Below are 24,658 nucleotides of genomic sequence, written 5' to 3'. Positions count from 1 at the left end.
ACATAAATAGAGTACAGGTGAGATTTTCATAAGCACCTAGCATTGGCTTAATTTGTGCTCCCATTCACAGTGGTGGGAGTTTTACCATTAACATTAGTGGAAACTGAGTTAGGCCAGAGCTGAGTGCTTTTGAAAATGCCATCCTATATTTTCAAGCAATAATCATGCAAAATGGATGATTTTGTAACAAACCATTGTGGGGTGATATCCTTTAAATTTAAGATTTTTTCCTGTCAATTCGTAGCATTTTTAATTCAGGCATTTCAAAGCACATCACAGACTTTTATTCTCACAATCCTCCATGTGGCAGAGAAGTAGAAGGAGTAGCTGGGTAAATTCAACTGAGGCACAAGTGACTTGACAAGATCACACCACAAGTTAATGGCAGAACCAGGAATCATACCCAGGAGTCCTAACTACCCATCCCATCCCACACTCTGATCATGAGGCAGCAGACCAGATCCTATGGTTTCAAAGGCTTCAGGCTGTCATGGAGAAAAGAAAAAGAACCAAAAGCCAATAACTAGTGATTAATTCATATTGCATCTCTAATATGAAACTCAAAGGTGTGGGAAAGGCCCCGGAACATAGACCTTTCAATTCTCTCTCCAAGCTGACCTAAATAAAAGCTGGTGTGATCCTTAATTCATTTATTATTATTTATTTATTTTTCTTGATGGAAGTTATTTTCCAAGAGAAATTGAATTGCACAGAGTGACCTCAGATGCTTCATTCACTTTAACTCCCAGCCAATGTCTAATCTACGGTCTGTTAGAACCAACAGATTGAACTCATTGCACGTGGCCAGAGAAAAACGTGATCTTGCTTGAGATTTTCATGGAGATCTCTACCTTTACATTTTTCCTTGAGGTGAGTGGGGGCCTTTTGAACTTTATTTTAGGGCTGGAGGGAACAAACTAAAAGTAACAGCCTTTAGGGTTCTGTGGGAAAAGTTCATGAATATCTAAACTCCAGGAAACTAATGGTTTCCAGGTGTGCATCACCAAGTTGCTCATCATTAATTAATTAGCTAGCTGGCCCAGTTTCTCAGCAACAGAAGGACAGCACAGACATTGCCCCAAGTTAGGTTTGACTTCCACATCCAACTGTCTGACTCAAATCAGGGAGCACAAGGAACATCATGCTAAAAAGAGACCAGCTCCCTGCACACAGACATCATGTTGAAAGCCTAGCAATCAAATTATCCCAATATTAACCCCTAAGTGCTCAAAGAATACCATGGGTAGCATAGTCACACATATTGAATACAGCCATCAACCTCAGCGTCCATGCTAATGAAATTCACATGGGTAAAATCTACATGCAGCACTACAAATCGGGGGTTGAAGTAGAAATGACTGAATCATTTGGGGTAAAACACAAATTCCCCATCAGAAAAATCCCTTTTCATCAAACATTTGTTGAGGTCTTTAAAGAGTTAGTTTAGTTATTTTCATTATTATTATTTTTTTATTTTCACAGCTCCCTCCACACTTGGGAGGTACCGGCTAGAAGGAGAAGGGCTGAAACACCAGGATTCCAGGGGCTGTCCTTTTGATAATTCTGGTACTGTGGAAATCAGGCAGTTCAGCAAATCTTCCAAGAAAGTGATTTCTGGGATACATTAAAATATGGACATCTAAAATGTGTGTGGAGTAATTTGGAGCACTGGGATACATTAGAGAGGCCCTCCATGTTTAGGATTATGGTTTGCCAGCCTCCAAGGCTTCCCCACCCATAGCAGATCCACCTTCCTGTGTGTTGAACTAGCCAGTCAGCAAGTCAGTAATTGCTTAAGAACATGAGAGCTGAGCACCAACGCCTGAGCTAAACATGCAGCATTTGGGAACATCTGGGTCTTCCCTTGGGCCCAGGAGAAGAAGACATCCCCAGGAACACACTGGCTAAAAGCATGAAGGCATTAGTGCCAGCTCTGCAGTTTCATGCGTAAGGTGATATTGATCCTGCTGGAGCCAGTCTCCCTATGACAACCCACTCTGATTGGATGCTGTCATTCCTTCCTGGACTGCTGGGGAAGAGCAGCCAATCAGGGCTGCTGCAGGCAGCAGGCAGGGCTCTCCCCTCACTCCAATCAGGGACCTAGATGGATTTTGGGGGTGGGAGGAGGCTTCTGACATCCTTCTCAGAGGAGTGGGGTGGAAGGAGAAGAAAGAGCTCAGCAACTCTGAGTGGCTGTGCTCCCTCCTACCTCTTCCCTTCTTGTGCACACTGGGTCAGTCTGCTCCCTGCTCCTTCCCTCTCCTTCTCCATCCCTGCAACATCAACCCAGGGAAGGGGGAGAGGGAGAGAACAACCCCTGGTGCTGCAGGAAGAGCAGAGATGCACTAAGGGGCAGATGTGGAGTTGGAGAGCAGATATTGGGCTGGGATAGGTGCATATTAATTCAACAAAATCTGGGGGGTTGTGGAGAAGCTGGAAGCTCCACACCATGAAGCATCATTTTATACAGTCTTTTAAAATGTGATCTCAGTTGGCTCCTCCAGAGAGAGCTCCCACAATAGGAGCCAAAAATCACCTTACTTTATATATTTAGAAGAGTTGGCAACACTAAGTTGTTCCAGATGTGCGCGCACACCCACACCTACTGGGGTTGGGCATTGGAAGCTCAATAATTCAAAAAGACAGATGGGAAAAATTAGATTAAACAAAATCTCATGATTTGGGGGCCAGACTCATTATTTTGGGGTACCTGTCTCATGATTTTTGAATTTTGGGGGTGGCAACCCTGTGAAGGAGCAACGTCCATTTTATAAAACCCTTCATCTTGAACAATTTCAGAGCACTTCACAAACTGTACACAAAAATCACTCTTTATAAGCAGAGCTGGTAGCATGGTCAGTCAACTTGTGGAACTCCTTGCCAGAGGATGTTGTGAAGGCCAAGACTATAGAAGGGTTCAAAAAAGAACTAGAGAAGTTCATGGAGGATAGGTCCATCATGGCTATTAGTCAGGATGGGCAGGAATGGTGTCCCTCTGTTTGCCAAAAGCTGGGAATGGGTGACAGGGGATGGATCACTTGATGATCACCTGCTCTGTTCATTCCCTCTGGGACATCTGGCATTGGCCACTGTTGGAAGACAGGATACTGGGCTAGATGGACCTTTGGTCTGACCCAGTGTGGCCATTCTTATGTTTTTATGTTCTTATGTGCCTTTTGCCATTCCAGAGAAACCTGCTGAAATTTGGCTAGGTTATAAGTGTCTGAAAAAAAAATTGCAGCTCAGTAGATACATGTACAGTAGAGACTTGCTAGAGTTTAACAAATTTATTTGAGCATAAGCTTACATGAGCTACAGCTCGCTTCATGTGATGAAGCGAGCTATAGCTCACGAAAGCTCATGCTCAAATAAATTCGTTAGTCTCCAAGGCGCCACAAGTCCTCCTCTTCTTTTTGCGGATACAAACTAACACGGCTGCTACTCTGAAACTTGCTAGAGTTTGGCAGCTTAATTCTGCAAAAATTCCATCGGCATTGAACATGCTTCAGCATCTCACAGCTTCTATATGCCAGCCAGAGTGCATGTGTGCCAAGCCCACAGACCAACTGAGCATGCTCTATCTGGGGATGTAATTGCTGAGCAGGACTTTAACAGCAACTGCTCCACCTTGCAACCAGGGACTATTGTGGTGCTAACGCCAGAACTGAGAGCAAGGAGACTGTCTCCTGTACATTCTCAGTGGTCATTGGCTGGTGCCCAGACATCATGGAATAGAAGGAGGAGGCATCCTGACTCAAATGCAGAGGAGTGAGGAACAGAGAGCAGTGGGAGGGGGAAAGGAGCAGAGAGGTATAGCGTGAATAGGCGCATGCAGGGACAAGAACAGGAGACGAGGGGGTAAATAGGAGCCAAAGGCAATTGACCAAAGCAGAAGGTGACCAATGGGATGCAGGAGAACAAGGACAAAAAGGTCTATAACCTCTAGAACACCATCTCTATAAATAACTGACCCAAATCCCCAGAACCAATCGCCCCTTTCCTGGGCAGTGTCAGAAATCTGAACCCAGATCAAATGCTGCCCCTTGGCCCCATCTCTGTTAATGATCCATCGCTCAGTGTGGGGTCAGGGAGGCCTTCCAACCTCACCTTTCCCCTTCACATACACACACACACACGGAGTGATCTCTCAGGAGAGCTGGAAAATGGACAGTCATCTCAACAAACCCTTTTTACATCCATTCAAGAGACACCCCCCTCACCCCACTGCATTTACCTAGCATTCCTCTGCTTTGTCATTAGTTCTGTATCAGCAGTGGTAGAGCAAGGGAAGGGTTCTTGGCTGCTCCTCTTCTGGTCACAGCTGGATATTCTGAGCCTGAAGGACAAAGTCTGGTTTCACAGAACCACCTGGAGAGGGGAGATCATCAGCACTGTGACACTCCACTGATCAGAACAATTGCTCTGAAGAGCTTCTGACCCCTGAAATCGCTACATTTTGTCTGACCTCACAATGATAATCCCAGTCCTGTTCCCATCTCCCAGCTGACTTCCATCCCCACTGGCTCCATCTCTATAAAGAGCTGGACCAAAATCCCAGAGCAACCACTCCATCTCCTTGGGATATCAGGAATCTGCATTCTGTTCGCAGAAATCTCTTGATTCAAAACATTTTTTGAAAAAAAAAATTAAAATTGTTGAAACTACACATTACGACCTTTTCAGACTGAAAAGTTTCATTTTCTGGTTTGAAACATCGTTTTATTTCAAAACTTCAGTTAATTTCTAATCATAATAATAATGAATAATAAAAGTTAAAAAATTTAAAAGGTCAAAATAAAAATAAACATTTTGAAATGATCAGAATGAAACGGTATGAACAACCCAATCTACAGCATTTTTTTGATTATCATATCATAAAAAAAATTGAGATTTTTGACTTTTCGTCCTGATTTGGGATGGGAAAAGTTTTGAAACCTCAAAAACTCTTGCGGGAACAGAAAACCATTTCCCACACAGTTCTAATCCTAAACCTCTCTGCGTCTCGGTTTCTCCATAGGTAAAATGGCAATTATGATACTCCACCGTCCCACTGGAGTATTGTAAGGCAGGATCCGTTAATGAGCATAAAGTATTGTGGAGATCTGAGTGGAATGTGCCTGAGAGATAGAAGGCATTAATAGTACAGGATCATTAATTTGCCTCATATGGCAAATACAAATAGGTGGCCACAACCTGTAGGTATGACAGATATGGTTATGACATCCATGCAAAAATCAGGTCCTGTGTCTCTGTATGAAATATTTGATAAAGGGAGCCAAATGTCACCAAACATTATTCTAAGTAAGTCCTACTAAGGTACCACACTGCTACTGAGGGGAACAGGTAATAACATTATTTGAAATCAATGGCTATACATCAACTTACTTTCAAGTCTGATCACCTCTGAAGCGTTATGGGGATTTTAGTTTAAATGTTCAGCCTTCAAAGTCTCTGGGCAGAATGAGGAATAGCTACTTAGCCCGGAGTTACTGTAGTGGAACATCATTTAAAGGCTAAAAAGTAAACGATGAGTCAGATCCTCAGCTGGTATCACACGACTTCATAAATCCATTGACACTAGTGGCACAACTCAGTGCTACCAGCTGAGAATCTGGTCCCATTTCTTTAACTATAGCTATATATCAATATTTTCCTCTTTTCTAATATTTCAGATTGGTACAAACTGTACAAATTATACAGCTTAAATTCACTTTTCACCAAACTTGCCGTTTAAGTTTTTGCACTTTGCTTAGATGGGAGAATAAATCGAGACTACTCAGTTTCACCTTCTGGTTTCCATGCAGTATCGTTGCATTGGGGTTTTCCAACGCCGTAGGTGGGCAAATATAGCAGCACCATGTTTGTGAATATTCTTGCATCTAAAACGGTCCAGTTTGGTTTAGTGTTATTCATCAGTCCATTTAGTTCTGAACATTTTGATTAGAAAAAACACAGGTTGTGCAAATACTCATGAGATTGCATGTTCCTGAGAGTCTCTGTACCAAACGTAAACTCAGAGTCATTTTGAAAAGCTGTTTGTTATTCGTACAATAGAGTTATTATTTATTTAGCTTAGTCTGCAGATAGATCAGTCTGCAGTTTAGGTCCTCCAGTCAGAGAACAAAAAGCATATCTTGTGACTTAGGTGGCAAATCATACAATGAGGATATCAAATAGGGCCTAATCGAAAGCCCTCTGAAGCCAGTGGCATGAGTCCCATTGGTTTAATCAGGATTTGGACTAAGCCTACAATGAATAGGGCAGAGGCTCGCAAATCTTTTCATACTAAGGCTTTTATCATTAAGGTTTTTCAGAGAGAAGAGAAGGGTACCTGACCCGCCCCACAGAGTAGCCTCCCTGTGTCCTCCTTCTAATCATCTTCAACACCCTCATGGCACCCTATCAAACTGACAGTCCATTGAACTGGAGGGATCTGGGTGCAGCTCCTTGCCTAAATTCAACAGTGCCATTCCTAAACCAGCCAGAGGAGTTGCTAGAGACCATGAAGAATTGCTGCCTGCATCTTGGTGATGGAATACGCCTGCCTGTGCAGAAACCCAGACAAACTGTACATTGCTGCTAGACTGGGGCTAAAATGTGAAGGGTTCCAGTGAAACTGCATTTGCCTGCTTTGTTTAATCTTTTTCAGGGCAAGATTAGAAATTTGTGCTTGAACTGTTTGCTTTTCTCCTTGTTTTTATACATTTAACAGTCTAAACTCTCCCCTTTTTAATCTGAGGTGACTTCTGGGGTTTCCCTATCAAACACAGATACAAGGTGACACTATATTATGCTTTGTCAGAAAGCTGGCATTTCAGATACTAAAACGATAGCCTGTAGTCTGCAGCCATGTTATAATTTTTGCACAAAGACCTTGTCAGATCTCATAAATTAAACAGAGATGGGCCTGGATGGTACTTGAATGGGAGCACTCCAAGGAAATACAGGGGAGCTGCAGGAGCTGGGAATGATGATTGGGGAAAGTGCTCTTTCATTTAAGCCAGTAGTGAACCAGTGCCTCAGCCACATGCTAAAGATCTAATCTATCCTTTACTAAAATGCCCATCACTCTGGTATGCTAGGGAGAAAGGCCTCAGGTACTGGCCTTTAGATGTGATGTCAAAAGGAGGCTTTTTAGCCAGCCACCTGTACTCTGTTAAGATTCTGAGGCATTAAGACATAGGCACTGTAGGCTATGCTTAGGGAATCCAGCTGCTCATGTGAAACTGATGAAATAGTGTCTGCCTGAGTATGCAGACAGTCTGAAACAATAGCTCTGAGAGAGGTGACCTGCCCCATTCATCTCTACGGGGTATTAATGCCTAGATCCACTGCTCTGGGAGGCCCTGCCAGTGCCACCCCAAAAGAAGACTGTGCGTTGCAGAGTACCTTAATATGGCCTTGAAGTTCCAACGGCAATTTGCATACAAACAGAGATATTAGTCTGGCAAAATTCCACTCTGGGTAATTAAATTCTCTCTCCCTACCTTCCCTTCTGTCACATTGTTAAGCAGCTACTGCGTTGCAGTCAGAGGTGGCTGCATTTCAGCAATGGGTTTACAGTTTCCTATGTCCAGTCTTACCAGCAGGACAGTGGGGTGGGAGGAGGTATTGTTTCACATTCTCTGTGTATATATAACGTCTGCTGCAGTTTCCACGGTATGCATCCGATGAAGTGAGCTGTAGCTCACGAAAGCTCATGCTCAAATAAATTGGTTAGTCTCTAAGGTGCCACAAGTACTCCTTTTCTTTTTGCGAATACAGACTAACACGGCTGTTACTCTGAAATATGTCCAGTCTGTAAAGTTCTTTGGGATCCTTGGAAAGAAAGGGGTATTATAATTTCAAGATAATTCTCATATCTCTGCCTGTGTGTGCTGTGGTTAAGACTGATATTCCCTGGCACAAAGAAGGTACCTCCTTGCCCTCCGGGCAGCAGGAGGCCTAGGCACCATGGTGGTATGCTACCCAGAAATGCAGATAGCTTATTAGATTAATTAGCCAATAAGTGCCTTGTGGAAAAAGAGGGAGAGATGGGCATATCTTAACCTATCTAGTCCAGCTGTGGACATCTGCCCTGTCTGGTACATATCTCTCTCTCCAGCCTGGCACTTGACTGAGAGCAGAATGGCTGTGGAGAGGGTAGACAGAATGCCAGTAGCGATATTTTCCCTGCTTGCAATCCAGCCTATTAGATCTGTGTTCCATGTCTAACATAAAGCGCTTTAAGCTGCCTGAAAAGTGCTAAATAAATGGCCTGTTACAGTTTGACAGAGTTCCTCGTTGCCTGGCTCTGAGAAGGGTGGTGATTCAGCCACTGCCAATGCAAATTCACAGAGCCAAACCAAACCCCCCACTGTGTTAAAATGCGCCGCACCACCCTGCACAGGCTTTACGTTAAAAACTGCCTTGCTGCTGCCAGCAGTGAAGTAAGTAATTCTGATAAAAGAAACATGCTGTATCACTCACCCTGTCCTGGGTGAGCGAATGGCTAGACTACATAGCTACAGCGCCCTCTGGTGGCATATAAAATCTTCAGCTGAGCTGTACCTTATGCAGGAATTATGCAAAAGAAAGATGTGTGAAGTTTGCCAGGCCGTTGTCTCTCAGAAGCTTTAGAGAGCTGTGTAAGTACTAACAGGCAGTGAGTTATATGAGTGTAAGGATTCACACACCCTCTAAAATCCACAGAACTCTGTCTGGTTACAAGAAAAATTCTCATCAACAGCAAAAAATAATCTCATTTCCCATGGATTTGACAGAAGCGAAAGATTTTCTGTCATGTCAAACAGACAGAATTTTGGCAGAGGGAGGTTTCCATAAGCAAACATTCCTTAAGCAACTGCCCATGTCCCAATTTCACCAGCATGAAAAGCTTTCGATGCATGATAATACAGAGCATTCCGGTAGTGCCTGTTATCTGAGACTCTCAAAGCTCTTTGCACAGACTAACAAATGAAGATTCACTGCATTCCTGTTAGGCAGGTTATATTAGCCCCATGTTATGGTTAGATGGAGGCACAGAAAGGTTAGGAGACTTGTCCAACGTTACATAGCAAATAGAAGACAGAAAGGGGACTAGACTCCAGAGGTCCTGGTTTCTGGCCGACCCTTTTCACCAGTTAGGCCACATTGGAAACATGGAAGCAAAAGGGAATCCTCACAATCCGGTGTGCTCACTATCTGAAGGTGCTGCACATTCAACAGCAACACAGAATATTTCACATGGCTCTCCACCAGCAAGGGGCCAAGAAGGACTTGTCAATTTGTCCTCCTAAATTAGACACATATGCCAAAATCCATGAGTCAGTATTGGTTTCTTTGGAGCTCTCCTGCTTGCCTGAGTCCCATTAACCTTCTCAGCTCAGCAACCCACTCAGCCTTCTGTTTGTGCTATTTCAACCTCCAAAACAGGTGTCTGAAGGAGATGGCTTTAGTTCCCGTACACAGCTCAGAACTCTTTGCAGTGGCTGCCATGCTGCTTTAAAGGAGATGCTGCTGTTGCAGTCAGACAATAAACCAGGAGTCTGTTAAGAGAGAAGGCTATGCGCGGTACAGTTGGATTCAGAAAGCCACTGCATGTATCTTTTAGTTATGTCAATGAAGATTGAAATGGGAGGAAGAGCTCTAATCACATCAGCTGAGGAGGGGCAGAGCACATCCAGGTCAGGAGGGGAGGGGGAGTTCTCCTTTTGCTTTTAGCAAAGGAAGGGGAGTTGTTCTTCATCCTTCTTACGTTAAGTCCTATGCCGCTATGCCGCATGACAAATTTGTTGGCTGAGCTTCTGTCTACGTGCATGTTCCAAGGTCTCAGACAGAGCAAATCTGAAACCCAAAGTCCTCAAATGACTGAGAGAAAGAGTGTTCTTTTGGAGGAGGAACTAGATGGACAGATCCTTCAAAGACAGAGGAACAGCTGCTTAGACTGTGCCTCAGCCTATGCCTCTACTCAGCCACAAAACCGTGTCCTTTAAGGACCCATTCCTGTCTGGTGGTAGCACGGATGATACCTCATAGAAGGTGCTCAGCAGCCGACAGGATTGGATAGCACCAGCTCTTTCCCTCTACCTGTAGGATTAAAATAAAGCTAGCCCCACCCAGTGTCTCCATAATTTGGTTGCCTTCGATTCCAGTAAGTACATTTCTGAGAGCAGTGCATTGGCTGCTTTCTTTTCTCCAGAACGGAGTCAGAAGAGATCTCTTCTCATCAAGCCCGTTCATGCCCTCTGTATTCCAAGGTGAGACTTTGAATGGCAACATTTATTGCTGCAGCCTATATCAGCCGAGCTCCTGACTGAAAGGCTGTTTCAAGCCAAGTTCCTCGGAGAGACAGTTTTTATAGAGTAGTAAAGCCAAAGCACAGAGTTAATGAGTAATCTAGGAGACTTTAAACATTCAGATTCCAACAGCGGCAAAGGCTGGACTGGAAGGGAGAGTATATTTAAAGTTAGAGTGAAGATGCAATGAGAATTCAGCGGGTACATCCAGTGTTCTGTTGCCCAATTGCTGCTCCAGAAGCTGGCATAGACCCCAGAATATGTTAGGGCTGTCCCAGCTGTTTTGGGCCCTTTACTATCCGCTCCTTGCAACCCATTCCCTATCCTGGGAGCAGTGAAAGGGGAGTGGAAGTAGCACTCAGGTCAGCCATAGGGAGGCTGATCTAAGTTAAAACATCCCCCAGAACCACTCTAGCTTACATCAGTTGCCGCACCAGACCTCAGGACAGGCAGAATCCAGCTGTGCCAGACTGGCTTCAAACCAACTCTGCCTTTTCTTCTGAACAGCACCCGCAGTGTCACAACTCTCAGGAGGTGCTTCACAGAATATACCCAGAAAGGGGTTATGTGGCAAGTCCTAGCCTATTCCGTTCTAATTACGGAGGGAATTTAGGGAGCCTGACTGGAATGTGGTCAGGTCAGAGATGATTACTCAAAAAAGAATGCCTGTAAACTGCCAAGATTTCACATGGGTAGCTCAGCCTCAAAGCCACACTGGTCAAGCAGAGGTTCGGGGTATAAGAGAGCCTGGGCACAAATGTCAGGGGGGCAGGATGAGCAGCAAGAGGAATCCTGCCCTGAGATGCCCAGGTGTAAACCTCTCGCTGTGATACAAAAAGAGAGAAAAAAACACAAGAAAACTGGCATGATTCGTCTTGACACTGACTCTGACACCGACTCTGTGCATGTCAATAGCAGCCCAAATCACCTCAAGAAGGTAAAACACATAAAACATCAGCCTCTTATTACAGAACAGTTTAAAAACTATTTATTGTCTTATCAGCAACCAGGTGGGAGAGTTGTGACAATTCTCTGCCTCATGATTAATTACCTGAAATAGTCTCCTATCCTTGCAATTCCAGATAGGTGAATTTAGACTTAGCACTTATCTGTAAGCATTTTAGACTTTCAAATTGCTGTACACATATTGTCTACTCACTCAGCCTACTCAGCGTCCTATGAGGTAAATAGATATTGCTATTCAATTTCACAAATGGGCAAATGTGGCACAGAGGGATTAAGGCGCATTTTCCAAAAGTGGCCTTTAGGTTTTGGTGCCTTATATTTGAGCACCCAACTTGGGATTCTCTGGATCTCATTTTCAGAGATGCTGCACACCCACAACTGCAACAGAAGTTAATGGGGAGCTGCCAGTGCTCAGCACCTATGAAAACCAGGCCCCCAAATTATCGTAAACTGGACACTCTGAAACTGAGAATCAGTGGCTTCTTTTGGAAATTGTTGCCGAAGAGCTCCAGAGTCTGGCATCTGAATCATCAAAACACAGAGAAAGAAATGCTAGCTGGTTCCATAACAATCATAGCAATAGATCATGTTCACTCAAAGTCATGGCTGGGAAGAAACTATTTCTCATGGGCTGCAAATGCTTGCAACCCATTCCCTTTCTGCTCTCGTAAGCGCTCGAGCAGGAATTTCAAATCCTTTGGAGGGAAGCTATAGAACAGGTTGCAGTTTGGAATAAAAAAATGGGGCAGGCTGGTGTTTTCCACGTGCTGAACGAAGTCATCCAGCACTCTGAGAAAACAGCAGGTGATGTCAGAAGGTTTCCAGTCTGAGTCCTCTTTCCACTGCGTCAGAGTGTGGAGAAAGGACATCTTTGCATAGTAAGAGCACAGGTGACTTAGTTGCCTGGGATAATCTTTCTTCAGGGCCCCAAAAAGGCTCTTCAGCAGCCGGATACAGGTTTTCCTATGTATAGCAGAGGGAGAAGTTAAATGTATTTATAATCATGACTACTTATCATTATTCCTGATTAACCACATTATAGCACTTTGCAGGGGACCTAGTGCTTAACAGAATATAGCTGGACATTTAAAAAGTTACTAATTGCTGACATTTCTGTTGTGCTACAGTTCAAACAGACTGGGCCAAATTCTGATCTCAGTTACACTGACCTCAGTGCTACACAGATTCACAGTGGTGTAAGTGAGAGCAGAACTTGCATCCAGTACATGACTCCTGATTCATTCTAGAGGGCGAGACTGAAATAGGTTTGCTGGGAAGAGAAGATGTAAAAGTATGTGTAATATCCTTTCTGACTCAGGGCCCAGCTCATCTCTCATTAAAGTCAATGAGAGTCTTTCCATTGATTTTAATGAGAGTATGATCAGGCCTTGTGAGTTCTAGGTTGTATTTGGGAGAGTCTGCAGTGGAACCCTCAATTTAAGGGTAACATTTACTCAGTTTGGGAATGTAAATCACACTATGCCACCTGTATGTCCAACCAAAAAAAAAAAAAAAGTCATTTTGAATACTGAATACTCAAAGCAAACAATTCAGTAACCAGCTACAGAATAATGTTTTTTCGGGGAATCATTTTAAATAACAAGTAAATCAGAGAAAATAATACTCTTTCCATGAACAGTTCATGAACAGAAAAAGAGGTAAAATGCGTAGAATCAATTGTTTGTTATGAATTATTTGCCCTATTCTAGTATGGATTTTGATTCCACCTGTACTAATGCAAGGGAGCAGGTGTTCTTCATCCAGCTGGCCTAGCCCTTGATCCCCAGGCTTACATACCTGCAGCACTTGGTACGATAAGATTCACAGCAGGTTTTAGTGTTGCCATGGTTATTCAAAATCTCCTTTTCAATATGAGAAAAAGAAATTTTCCAGACCTCTGCAATGTAGAACAACATTACATAGCCATCACACTGCCAGGCTGTCCAGGTGTGAATAGACATCAATGGCATTGTCCTAAATCTAGGTCCTCAAATTAAAGCTACTTAAATATTGAAAAGGTATTTAAGGATAATTTAAAGTTATCGTTGCTATTTTCTTAAAAAACAAATAAGGAAATTAGTGTATGAAATACTGGGTGAAGAGAGGAGAAAGGTGTTGACGGTTTGGCTGTATGTCCTTTTACAAATTCACAGATTCCAAGGCCGGAAGGGACCATTGTGATCATCCAGTCTAACCTCCTGTGTAACACAAGCCATAGAACTTTACTAAAACAATTCCTAGAGCAGTTTTTTTAGAGAAAACATCCAATCTTGATCTTAAAAATGATCATTGATGGAGAATCCACTACAACCCTTGGTACATTGTTCCAATGATTAATTACCATCACTGTTAAACATGTATGCTTTATTTCCTGTCTGAATTTGTCTAGCTTCACCTGCCAGCCGTTGGATCATGTTACACCTTTCTCTGCTAGACTGACGCAAGTCCATAATTAAATATTTGTTCCCCATGTAGGTACTTATAGACTCTAATCGAATCACCCCTTAGCCTTCTCTTTGTTAAGCTGAATAGATTGAGCTCCTTGATTCTGTAGCTATAAGACATGTTTTCTAATACTTTAATCATTTTCCTAGCTCTTCTCTGAACCTCTCTAATTTCAAAATTGATATAACTCAGAGAGGGCATTTTTCTTAGATTTGCAATAAGATCTAGGAAATATCACAGACTGAGTGGGCTCCAGACCTTATGGTGGACAGCAGGACTAGGCAGGTCTCCCAGCTCCAGGGCAGATTTTGATTCTTTAGTTTATTGTATCCCTCCCATAAGTAGAAAAGTTGCAAACTCTATCTTAATATCAGCACCATAACAGAGAAGTCTGCTGAGGTGGATAGAGTTTGTTAGGAAAGGTATTAAATTACCTTTGTCATCGTGCCCACGTGGCTGCTTGGCAACAAAATAAAATGACTTATTCCTTTGCTTGGTTTTCTTCCCCAGCCATTTTTCAACATCCTTCCCTACCCCACATGAATCAGGCCAGGGGGTTGAGATTTCCAAAGCAGGAACGAGATCTACAGACATGACTTCGCCACCTTTGTCATCCAGCAGCACGACAGTAGCTGCTGGGCTGTTCTGTTTCTTCCTGCTTAGCTTCATTTTCCACCCTGGGAAAGGCACTGGGGAGCCAATAGGCAAACACAGAATTAGACTGTGGAGCTCAAAACCAGAGGATATCAAGCAGAACTGATTGATTTTAGCATCTCCAATTCAATATCCAGCAACCACGTCTATACAAACCCACCAAGGGATTTCTAGACTATGAAAGCCACAGATTTCCTCAGGATGATGGAGATCTGTAATATTCATAGTGTCACTTGAATAGGCCCATACAGTGCAGTGCTTTAGTTCTCTAATCACCTCCAGAGATCTACGTTCAACTCCCAACTAATTAACGTATTTAATGCTCTCATCCAAGACTCTGTTAGAGCACATCGCTATATAGAAAGATAGAATTTACTTCCCTATTCCTATGCAATATTCCCCTGTTTATACATCCAAGAATCACCTTAGTCCTTTTAGCCACAGCATCACACTGGGAGTTCTTGTTTAACTGGTTATCTACCAGGATTCCTAAATCATTTTCCAGGTCACAGCTTGCCAGGGTAGAGTACCCCATCCTATATGTGTAACCTACATTCTTTGTTCCAAGGTCTATATTGTGACATTGCACCCCATAACGCTTTATAGACATATGCTTATGAATGTAAATAAGACATACCTGGAATATGTTTTATGCTAAATATGCCATGTAACATATCTTTGCAAAGGCTATGTTCTACTGCATGTATGCATCCTATTCATATGCATGTATCATTTTTATATCTGAAGTTATGAGTGCTGGCTCTGTGCTTGTATTTAAAGTGTTTGCTGTAGGAAGCACCTAAGGCAGATTTGATCAACATAGTGTGAAGGGATTATTCAAGTAAATGGAAGTACTTGGCGAACAATGGACCTTGCTAGACGCCATTCCACATCTGAGCTTTCCTGGGAACGTCCCTGTAAAGAACAAAGTCATGCATGGACATGTGACTTGCCCATGTGACTCCAAGACTCCATCTTGTAGCTGGGATTCTACACAGGGGGAGGGAGGGGTTTCCACTCACAAGAGAGAAACTATATAATGTCCTGGGAGACCCTTCCATTTTGTCTTCAGCTGGTACAAAAGATAGCCTCTCCACCCCAAGGAGATGCCTGAAAGAAACTGGAACAAAGGACAGTAACTACTGGGGTGTGAGTGATTGCTGGACTCAGATTAGAAGGAGGTCTAGTCTGTAAAAGAGGCTTATTGGAATATCTCTGAGGGTGATATTTACCTGCATTTAGTTCTTACTATATTAGGCTTAGACTTGCGTGTTTTAATTTATTTTGCTTGGTAATTCACTTTGTTCTGTCTGTTATTACTTGGAACCACTTAAATCCTAATTTTTGTATTTAATAACATCACTTTTTAGTTATTAATTAACCCAGAGTATGTATTAATACCTGGGGACTGGAGGAGGCAAACAGCTGTGGATATCTCTGTCAGTGTTATAGAAGATGAACAATTTATGAGTAAAATGGATTTATTTGGGGTTTGGACCCCACTGGGAGCTGGGTACCTGAGTGTTGGAGACAGGAACACTTCTTAAGCTGTTTTCAGTTAAGCCTACAGCTTGTGGGATGTGGTTCACACCTGGGTCTGTGTTTGTAGCAGGCTAGCGTGTCTGGCACAACCAGGCAGGGCACTCAAGTCCCAAGCTGGCAGGGAAAAGAGGCTCAGAGGTAGTCTCAGCACATCAGGTGGCAGTCCCAAAGGGGGTTTCTGTGATCCAACCCATCACGTATATGACCTTGCATTTAGCTGTATTAAAATGCACGTTGGTCAAGTGACACCTTGGGCACCTTACAAAGTGATCGAGATTGCTGTGTATAACTGATCTGGCCTTAGCATGGTTTACTGCTCCACCAATGTTTGTGTCATCTGGAAATTTTACAAGGAATGATTTTATATTTTCTTCCAAATAATTAATAAATAATATTGGGCCAATGACAAGTCCCCGTGGAACCCCACTAGAAACGACTTTTTGGATGATGATTCCCCATTTAGGATAACTTTTTGAAATCCATCAGTTAGCCAGTTTTTAATTGATTTATTATGTGCTATATTAATTTTGTATAGTGCTGAATTTTAATCAGAATGTCCAGAAGTACTAAGTCAAATTCTTTAAGAAGTCTAAGCATATTATGTCAATACAGTTACCAAACTGGTAATCTCATCAAAAACAATATCACATTTGCTTGACTAGACATAGGATAGTGGGATAGGTGGCTTTGCCAGTGAAGTTTACCCAGTGCATGGTTCAAGGCAGCGCTTTTCCATCCCGTACTTTCATACCCACTATATTCATTCACAATTTTATCTATTTAATAATATTAATGGCAGGCAAAGTTGCTCACAACCCACATGCTGAAAAGGCTGATCAGGAATATCTGCAGTCAGAGGCACTTGCTTACCTTTGTAGGATGATGTGATGAACTGACTGACATGTTTCCTGAATTCCTTTAGGACTTTCACAGGTGACACGGTACTCCTATCCTCCAGCAGGAAAGGTGTGGGAAAGCTCCGGGGCTTCCTCGGTAAAGTAACTTTGTAGTAGAGCCCATTGCAGTCATCCACCTCCGTGTACTTAACATATCTTGGAACTGGCAGAGCCAGCATCAGGTCAAACTCATCTGGGTGATCAATCTATAGGAAAGGTTTCATCATTAGAGGCTGTGCAACTGAATAACTGTGCAAGCAGCAGGCATATAGGGAGGACAGAATCCTGGCCGCTCATTTGCTGTTGTGGCAGATTGGGCTGTCCCCACTATTTCACATTAGCTTCCTGAGCTTTTCCAGAGAACGTATCAGGGAAGGATTCTGATGGCTGTAGATAGTGCTGGTCAACTTATCCATAAGGAATAATGGCCTGAGGTGTGGCACTTTTCTGCTGTACCGACCCTGGGGGCTGCCAGGGGCCAGTTCAGCCCCCTGCAGAAGTTAGCAGCTCAACGTTAGGCTGATTTGCAACAGCTCCATAGGAGCTGTTATGCCAGTGGAGACTGCCAAAGCACCATGAACTCTGGCCACACCCCCATGCACCCCTGCTACCCCAGCATATTTCTGAGGTGCCCCTTTATAGGGTGGGGTGGGTGGCATAGAGATGGCTACACTGGCTCTGTATCAGCCAAAGAGTCTCTCATGCTGGGAGAATCCTCAGCTGCCCAGCTAGGGCAGCTTTAAGTCACTCCTTGGTCACCTGAATGCAGGAGCTGATACTGGTGATTCAATATGCGATTGTCCTCCAAGTTAGCACTAAACCATTGCTTTAATGTGGCATGTGGGTCACCATGCTGCTAGACGTGCCATTTCAGCCCTGAACAAATGTGGTCATTAAAGGTTCCATGTCACTTTTTGCAAGAGTTAGGATATTAGATATGATATCCTGGCCTAATCCCAATCTTGCTAATTACACCTGTAGCTCTAAAGTCTCCCTGTATTTATGGATATAAGCTTCCCTTCACTTCTACACTATTTCTGTGTAATATAGGTGGGGGCAGTTAAACAGCTGCCACCTATGCCTCGTAGAAGGCTGCTCTTCAGCAGTAGATAAAGTGATTCTACTTTGTCTGTAGGTATAGCTCTGTATAGAGAGAGCTAGATCCTCAGACTTATGAATATGAATGAAATATGAATATAAACTGACCCCAACACAGCACAAGCACTATAAAGCATCTGGACAGTGAACTGAATTCACTACTTAGAACCAGATTCTGATACTCTAACCCACCATGATAAGTATCTTAATTTACTCTAATAGTGGTCCTATTGACTAATCACTGAGTCAAAGAGACTACTTGAGGATTAAAGTGCTACTCAAAGTGAGTAAGAGTATCAGATTCTGGCTCTTAGGAATCTGGATAGAAAGCTATAACTATGGGCAAATACAGTTATACCCTTGCAATCCCTTAAAATCACCACAGTGACAGACAATATATAAAACATTCTGTGGTAAAAGTTGCTATATAAAAAAATCCGCAATGTTAGGCACTATAGGAAAACCTTAGATAGATGGGCATAGCTGAAGGCAGGATCTGGCCATATCAGCTGAAAAGCAGTGAATCTGGGGATCTCCTTCCCATACTGAATGCTAGACCTGTCTCTCCTTTGTGTTAGTCCTGCTGGATAAAATGACAGCACTGTGATCCCAATTCATGATGCTATTAGGACAGTTAGCAGAGAGTTACTCACTTTCACAAACTCATAGTAGCTGCCCGTGGTCAACTTGGTCACCTCCTTAAAGTAGGGCCTCTCTGGATACTCCTTCAGGTAGCTAATGAATGGGTCAATGAACCCATTAATTATTCCAGCAGCCTTGGTTCTCTCCTCGTGTTTCAGAGGGAGGGCTTTTACCCTCTCTTTAATGCGGAGAGCGACATCTTGGCTTGGCGTGGTGAGAACAGCTGCTGCTATCTCTGAGCTCTCACACAGGTCAACAGAGGTGGACCTGGAATAGAGTTGTCCAAGGTGTCCTATAAGGGAACATTTAAGAGAGGACAGAAACCAAAGGCCAAGAGACAAGATATGTTCTGGCTTTTCCAAAATGTACCCTCTCTGAGGTGCTGAGAACCCTCAGCTCCCACTGCCTTGAATGCGGGTAGAGGGGACTCAGCACCTAGGAAAAGTCCCAGCACCTTGCAGGATTGAGTCCCAGATCTCCTAGGTTTAGTGTTGTCTTCACTGCACTGTAAAAGAGATCAGAGTTCCAAGCAAGTTTCTAGTGCTGACCCCTGGTCCCTAGCTAACCCAATAGCTCCTGATTATCCAATGGATTCAAGTGCCTCCTGAGCCCCTTGGATAATCATGTCCTTCTATTATACAGACATTTGTCAATTACCACTAGAACTCCTTGTTTTAAAAAAAATGTTGAAGTAGATAAATAAGGACTAGAGTAATGAAATATATCATCCACACATTATCCCTTCAGTATATGCACCCTGCTGACATGGTTCAGAATTAATTTACATGATAGATGCCTCTACCTCAGCCTGAAACAAGGCTGGTCTGAATGGTATTCCCTGTCAGGAGGCGCTGCACCTCCGTTACTTAGTCCAGATAAATGATATTACGAAAACATTCTCCAGTGTCCAACATCCACCTTCATCTCCAGTGTTGTGTCTGATTCTTTCCTAGAACAAGTGCAGCAACAATAAAAATAGCCAGATGCCTGAGCCAACAGAAAGGTCTTTATTATTTCTCCATTGCACATAATCCACCAGTGGAAAGAAAACATGATGCCCATTTAGGATGGCCAGGGTTACTGTAACAGCCATCTCACCCACCAAAGCCGTGTCTTCTTGATACCCCAATATCCTGAACCCAAGAGGGAAGCCCAAGTGAGGGAGACAGGAGAGTAACTTGCACCATCTGTTGGCAACCCACTAGCTAAAGCTCCAGGAATGATCTCCTCCTGTTGTTATTCTAATGGGGATAATAGCACTCCCTTAACTCACAGGGGTGTTGTGAAAATAAATGCATTAAAGACTGTGAGATGCTCAGATACTACAGTAATGGGAGGGGGCATATAAATATCTAAGGTAGGGAGACATCATGCAAGGTGCTGTATGGACACGTAACAGGTAGACTGCCCCGGCCCTTGCAACCTAGGTTAATGAAAAGGTTTGACAGGTAATGTAGCAAACTTAAAAGGCAAAGGAGCAATGAAAACAAACACATTTTATGTCGGAGGAAATAGATCTGATTGAAATATTTTGAAGAAAAATGTGTTGTGGTTGTGGGTTGTGGTTGCTGGATGTGTGTGATTTGCTGTGGTCTGTTGGTAGTTGCTTTGTTGGTGGTTGTTGAAAAAGCCTTTTTTCAAAATTGGAAATTTTCATAACAGTTCCCCCCCCTTATGATTTTTTTCTATGAAAAATGTAGCCTTTATGGTGTTCGGGTTTTTTATTTTTTTGATCCCCCCTCCCCCCTGCTTCCCAGTGGCAAAACAAAGGGGGCTCATTTTACTCCTACTTTTTCATCCTCTTTGTTTGACTCATCCATCTGCTGCATCTTGTCATAGACCTATACAGTGAGCTCTCTGGGACAAGAGCTATCTCCAGATTACTTGCCTGTATGGCATCTAACACAATAGGATCATGGCTTGACTGGGCACTCCCAATAATAGTAATAACAACAGGAAGGGATAACATAATCACAGCACATACAGCAAGGTTTTGCTTCACCTCCTTAGGTGAAACAATAGGAAGTGTGACTGTGACACTCTCCTAGATTACTCATCCAATCAGCAATTGCCTGCACCAACCTGCAGATTCTCTCCTTCTTTGGGCAGATCCAGTCTGCTTGGGGTGTGGGCAGTGCACAGAGAGCTGCTCTGGGGCTAATGGAGACAGAATAGCCACCGATTCTGAGCCTTCTATCCCCTCCTCATCCTGTGCTCCTTTGCCTCTCTCTCCTCTGGCTATTCTCTGAGGAATCTTTCTTTCCTTCTCACATTCAGGAGCCCAGTTACTTTGCTTTCTCCGGCTTTTGGCTGGCATTGTTTCAGGTACCTCAGATGTAGCTCCTAAAGAATGCCCAAGGTCTTAGCTTTATTGCTAGTAACAAACTCATTTATTGATTCTTTTGTCTTTACATAGAGAGAGTTACAAGTCATTGCAGATGCATCCCAGAATTCCCTGTGATCCTTTACACAGTATCTAGCTAAAAGCAGATCTATTACCTCAGTATAATGACAATAGTAATTAATCATTAATAAACTTGGCTTTTCTACAAACATTAATGAATGAAGCCTGGCTAATGCCATGTGAGGCATGTAAGTAGTGGGACGGATCTGTGGTCAGCTGGGTTTTCATGTTTATCTCTATGGACACTTGGAACTTCATGGCGAAGCAGGTGCAAAACTCAGATGCTACTGCTGCAAGTGCAGAGAGCCTGCAAATGTGAGCTCCGGGCGTGTCTTCATTACTTCAACATAAAAACCATTTAAAATACATTAAAAAAACCAAACCATAACAAGCCTCCAGAAGTTTAACTGTAACTAGTGGGGAGAGGAGGCACCAAAGTTGGGAAAGGGCTATACATGGGGCTGGTTGAAAAATGGCCATTGAAGCTGTTTTTCAACGGAAATTGAGTTTTCTAATACAATGAAATTTTCAACAGAAATGTCATATTTAGGGTGAAAAACCCCAAATGGAAACATTTTCACTTGTTGCTTTGTTGTGGTTTGGTTTGTGGAAAAATGTTCCATAAAAAATTCTGATGATGGGTTTTTTTTTTCATTTTCATCAACATTTTCCATGGAGACAAACAAACAAAAATATTTTTGACCCACTATAGTTAAAAATGCAGGACCAAAACCAGTCCAATAATAATTTTTTAAAAAATGTCTCGATAAAAAGACTTAAATTTGTTGGGTTTATTTGAAGTGGAGATTAAAATAGGATGGATTTCAGGGACCCAGCATGTGGTATCTGAGCTCAAACACTTTTCAGGTTGTCTCAATTATTAAGAGATATGTGCAAAATATCTACCATTGTCTGGTTCCTATCTGTATGTTCAGGGAAGTGTCTGAGGTCTGACCCCACAGTCCCTTACTCACATGAGTAGACCTCCTAATGTCAATAGGACTACAGTACACCCTCTCTATAATGAACCCCTCGGGCAGTTACAGAGCTCCTGAGCCCCAGGGCCATGGCAGGGAGGCAGAGCTCCTGCTGCTGTAAGCCCAAGGCTGGAGGAGCACTCTAACCCAGACATGGACCCAAGGCTGGAGGAGCTCTTAGTCCCTTGTTGCAGCTGCAGGGCTGGAGGAGATCTCGTCTCCCCACCGCAGCAGGCAGGGCTGGAGGTGTGATCCAGGGACAACATTCACTATAGCTAGGGCCCTACCAAATTCATGGCTATGAAAAATGCGTCATGGACCTGGTCTTCCCCCAAGACATCTGGTCTTTTGTGTGCTTTTACCCTGTACTGTACAGATTTCATGGGAGAGACCAGCGTTTCTCAAATTGGGGGTCCTGCCCAAAAGGGAGTTGAGGGGGGAGGGGGGTCACAAGGTTATTTTAGGGGGGTTGCCATGTTGCCACCTTTACTTCTGCACTGCTTTCAGAGCTCAGCGGCCAGAGAGCAGCATCTGTTGGCAAGCGCCCAGCTCTGCAGGCAGCAGCCTATAAGTAAGGGTGGCAATACCATACCATGCCATCCTTATTTCCATGCTGCTGCTGGCAGTGGCTCTGCCTTCAGAACTGGGCTCCAGGCCAGCAGCTGCCACTCTCCAGCTACCCAGTTCTGACAGCAGTGCTGCCACCAGCAGCAGCGCAGAAGTACGGGTAGGGTTGCCAGGTGTCCGGTTTATGCCTGGTCAAAAGGGGAACCTGGCAGCTCCAGTCAGCACCACTGACCAGGCCATTAAAAATCCGGTTGGTGGCGCAGTGGGATAAGGCAGGCTCCCTGCCAGCTGTGGCTCTGTGTGGCTCCTGGAAGCAGCAGCATGACCTCCCTCTGGCTCCTACATGTAGGGGGCAAGGGGGCTCCACACACTGCCCCTGCCCCAAGCGCTGGCTCTGAGGTAAGCACCCCAAACCCCTGCCCCAACCCTGATCCTCTTCCTGTCCTCCGAACTCCTCGGTCCCTGCACGGAACACCCTTGTGCACCCCAAACCCCTCATTCCCAGCACCACCCCAGAGCTCACATCCCCAGCCAGACCCCTCACCGCCTCCCGCACCCCAAGCCCCTGCACCAGCCCAGTGAAAATGAGTGAGTGAATGAGGGCGGGGAGAGAGAGTGACAGAGGGAGTGGGGATGGAGTGAGCAGGGGCAGGGCCTCAGAAAAGGGGCAGGGCCTCAGAGGAGGGCGTGGCCTCAAAGGAGGGGTGTGGCAAGGGTGTTTGGTTTTGTGTGAGTAGAAAGTTGGCAACCCTAAGTAAGGGTACCAGTACTACAACCCCCCCTACAATAACCTGTGATCCCCCCCACACAACTCCTTTTTGGGTCAGGGCCCCTGCAATTGCAACACCATGAAATTTCAGATTTAAATAGCTGAAATCATGAAACTTACTATTTTAAAAATCCTGTGACTGTGAAATTGACCAAAATGGCCCGTGAATTTGATAGGGTCCCAAGCCTATTTTGCAGGGCATTATAGTGAGGACCTGCTGTACTTGCATGGGTAAGAGTTTGCAGGAACCCATAGTAACAACAGCTAGAAAGTCCAAATCTTTGTAGTAATAATATGGCCTTGAATTATTGTCTCTGTATAGTACAGAACATACAGAGGGAAGAACAGATAAAGCCACATCACTGATCCCCAACTGCTGCGGCTGTCTCACCTCATCCGGCTGTGCCCACCCATCCACCACACTCTCTCCCAATATCCTGATCTTAGGACAGCCTGAGAGAGAGGACACAAAAAACTGAACTATTTAGTGGCACTATTACTTAAAGCTCCAGGTAGGGGCGATAAGATCATCATGACATAGATAGATAGGCTTTGTTTGTTTCCTTTCTTTAAGGCAGCAATATGAAGCCTGCAGCATTTCTAAATGAGCTTTAACAACAAGCACCCAGATTAAATGAGATGCACTAACCTCCAGATTCGTCTATTAGTTTTGCAGAACCAGCCCTCCTCAGCTGTAGACATGTCTTTGAGGGCTGCTGTGAGCACTCTGAGTCTTGAGTACTTGGAGCCTCTGGTGCCCTCAACTTTCTTCCAGATGTGGTGACTGCAAATTCTGCTGCTAGTGACACAGACTGAGCACCCATAACTCCTGGGTTTTCTGTCCCCTCATCAGGCTTTGAGTTTCTGCCTCTACTGTCCCCAACTTTCCTCTGAGGAACTTTTCCCTGCTTGGTTCTTGCAGAAGGAATTGATTTAGACATTTTATGTGTGGTCCCCAAAAGTTTTCAAATTACTTCTCCAGCATTAATTCTGATTGCAGGTTTTTCCTTGGAAAAAATACATTCCATGATTATTACTCCTTTTAAAAAGCAAATCTCAGCTCATTCCAGACGCAGCATGGTGTTTCTTGCTTTCCCCACAATTTCCCCCACACACACACACACCCACACACACCTTATATGTTCCCTTTAGGAGGTATCTTTCTCTTGTCTCCCTATCCCCTCCATGTTCCCTTGAGGGTGAGAGCAGCAATGAATAAAATGTTTGTGATGAACCATTTATAGCCATTCACACTACTCACCCTGCATGCCTCATCCTTACCTTTTGGTCAGTGCTTTTGGAGAATAACTGTGTCTGGAACTGAACAGTCTTACAGTCTCAGGTATCTGCTTTTTTCCTTCCTTGAAGTGATATTATGTCTACAGTTTACAGCATACAGACACAGTATCTTTCCACCTCCC

At 43.8% G+C, this 24,658-nt stretch overlaps 1 protein-coding gene across 1 annotated transcript; it reads right to left on the bottom strand.

Moving 5' to 3' along the window:
* Positions 1-11,860: 11,860 nt before the first annotated feature.
* LOC311521487 (cyclic GMP-AMP synthase-like) lies at positions 11,861-24,061 on the bottom strand (the record flags this gene model as incomplete). The annotated part of the gene is made up of 6 exons (XM_084629816.1): positions 11,861-12,206; positions 13,041-13,140; positions 14,123-14,377; positions 16,755-16,986; positions 18,532-18,812; positions 23,887-24,061. 6 exons carry the CDS (start codon positions 24,059-24,061, stop codon positions 11,861-11,863), a joined length of 1,389 nt encoding a protein of 462 aa, XP_084485942.1.
* Positions 24,062-24,658: the final 597 nt, after the last annotated feature.

Source organism: Lepidochelys olivacea, assembly GCF_965140295.1.
Source record: "Lepidochelys olivacea isolate rLepOli2 genome assembly, chromosome: 6".
NCBI lineage: Eukaryota > Metazoa > Chordata > Testudines > Cheloniidae > Lepidochelys > Lepidochelys olivacea.
This window is presented reverse-complemented; position numbering and strand designations above follow the sequence as displayed.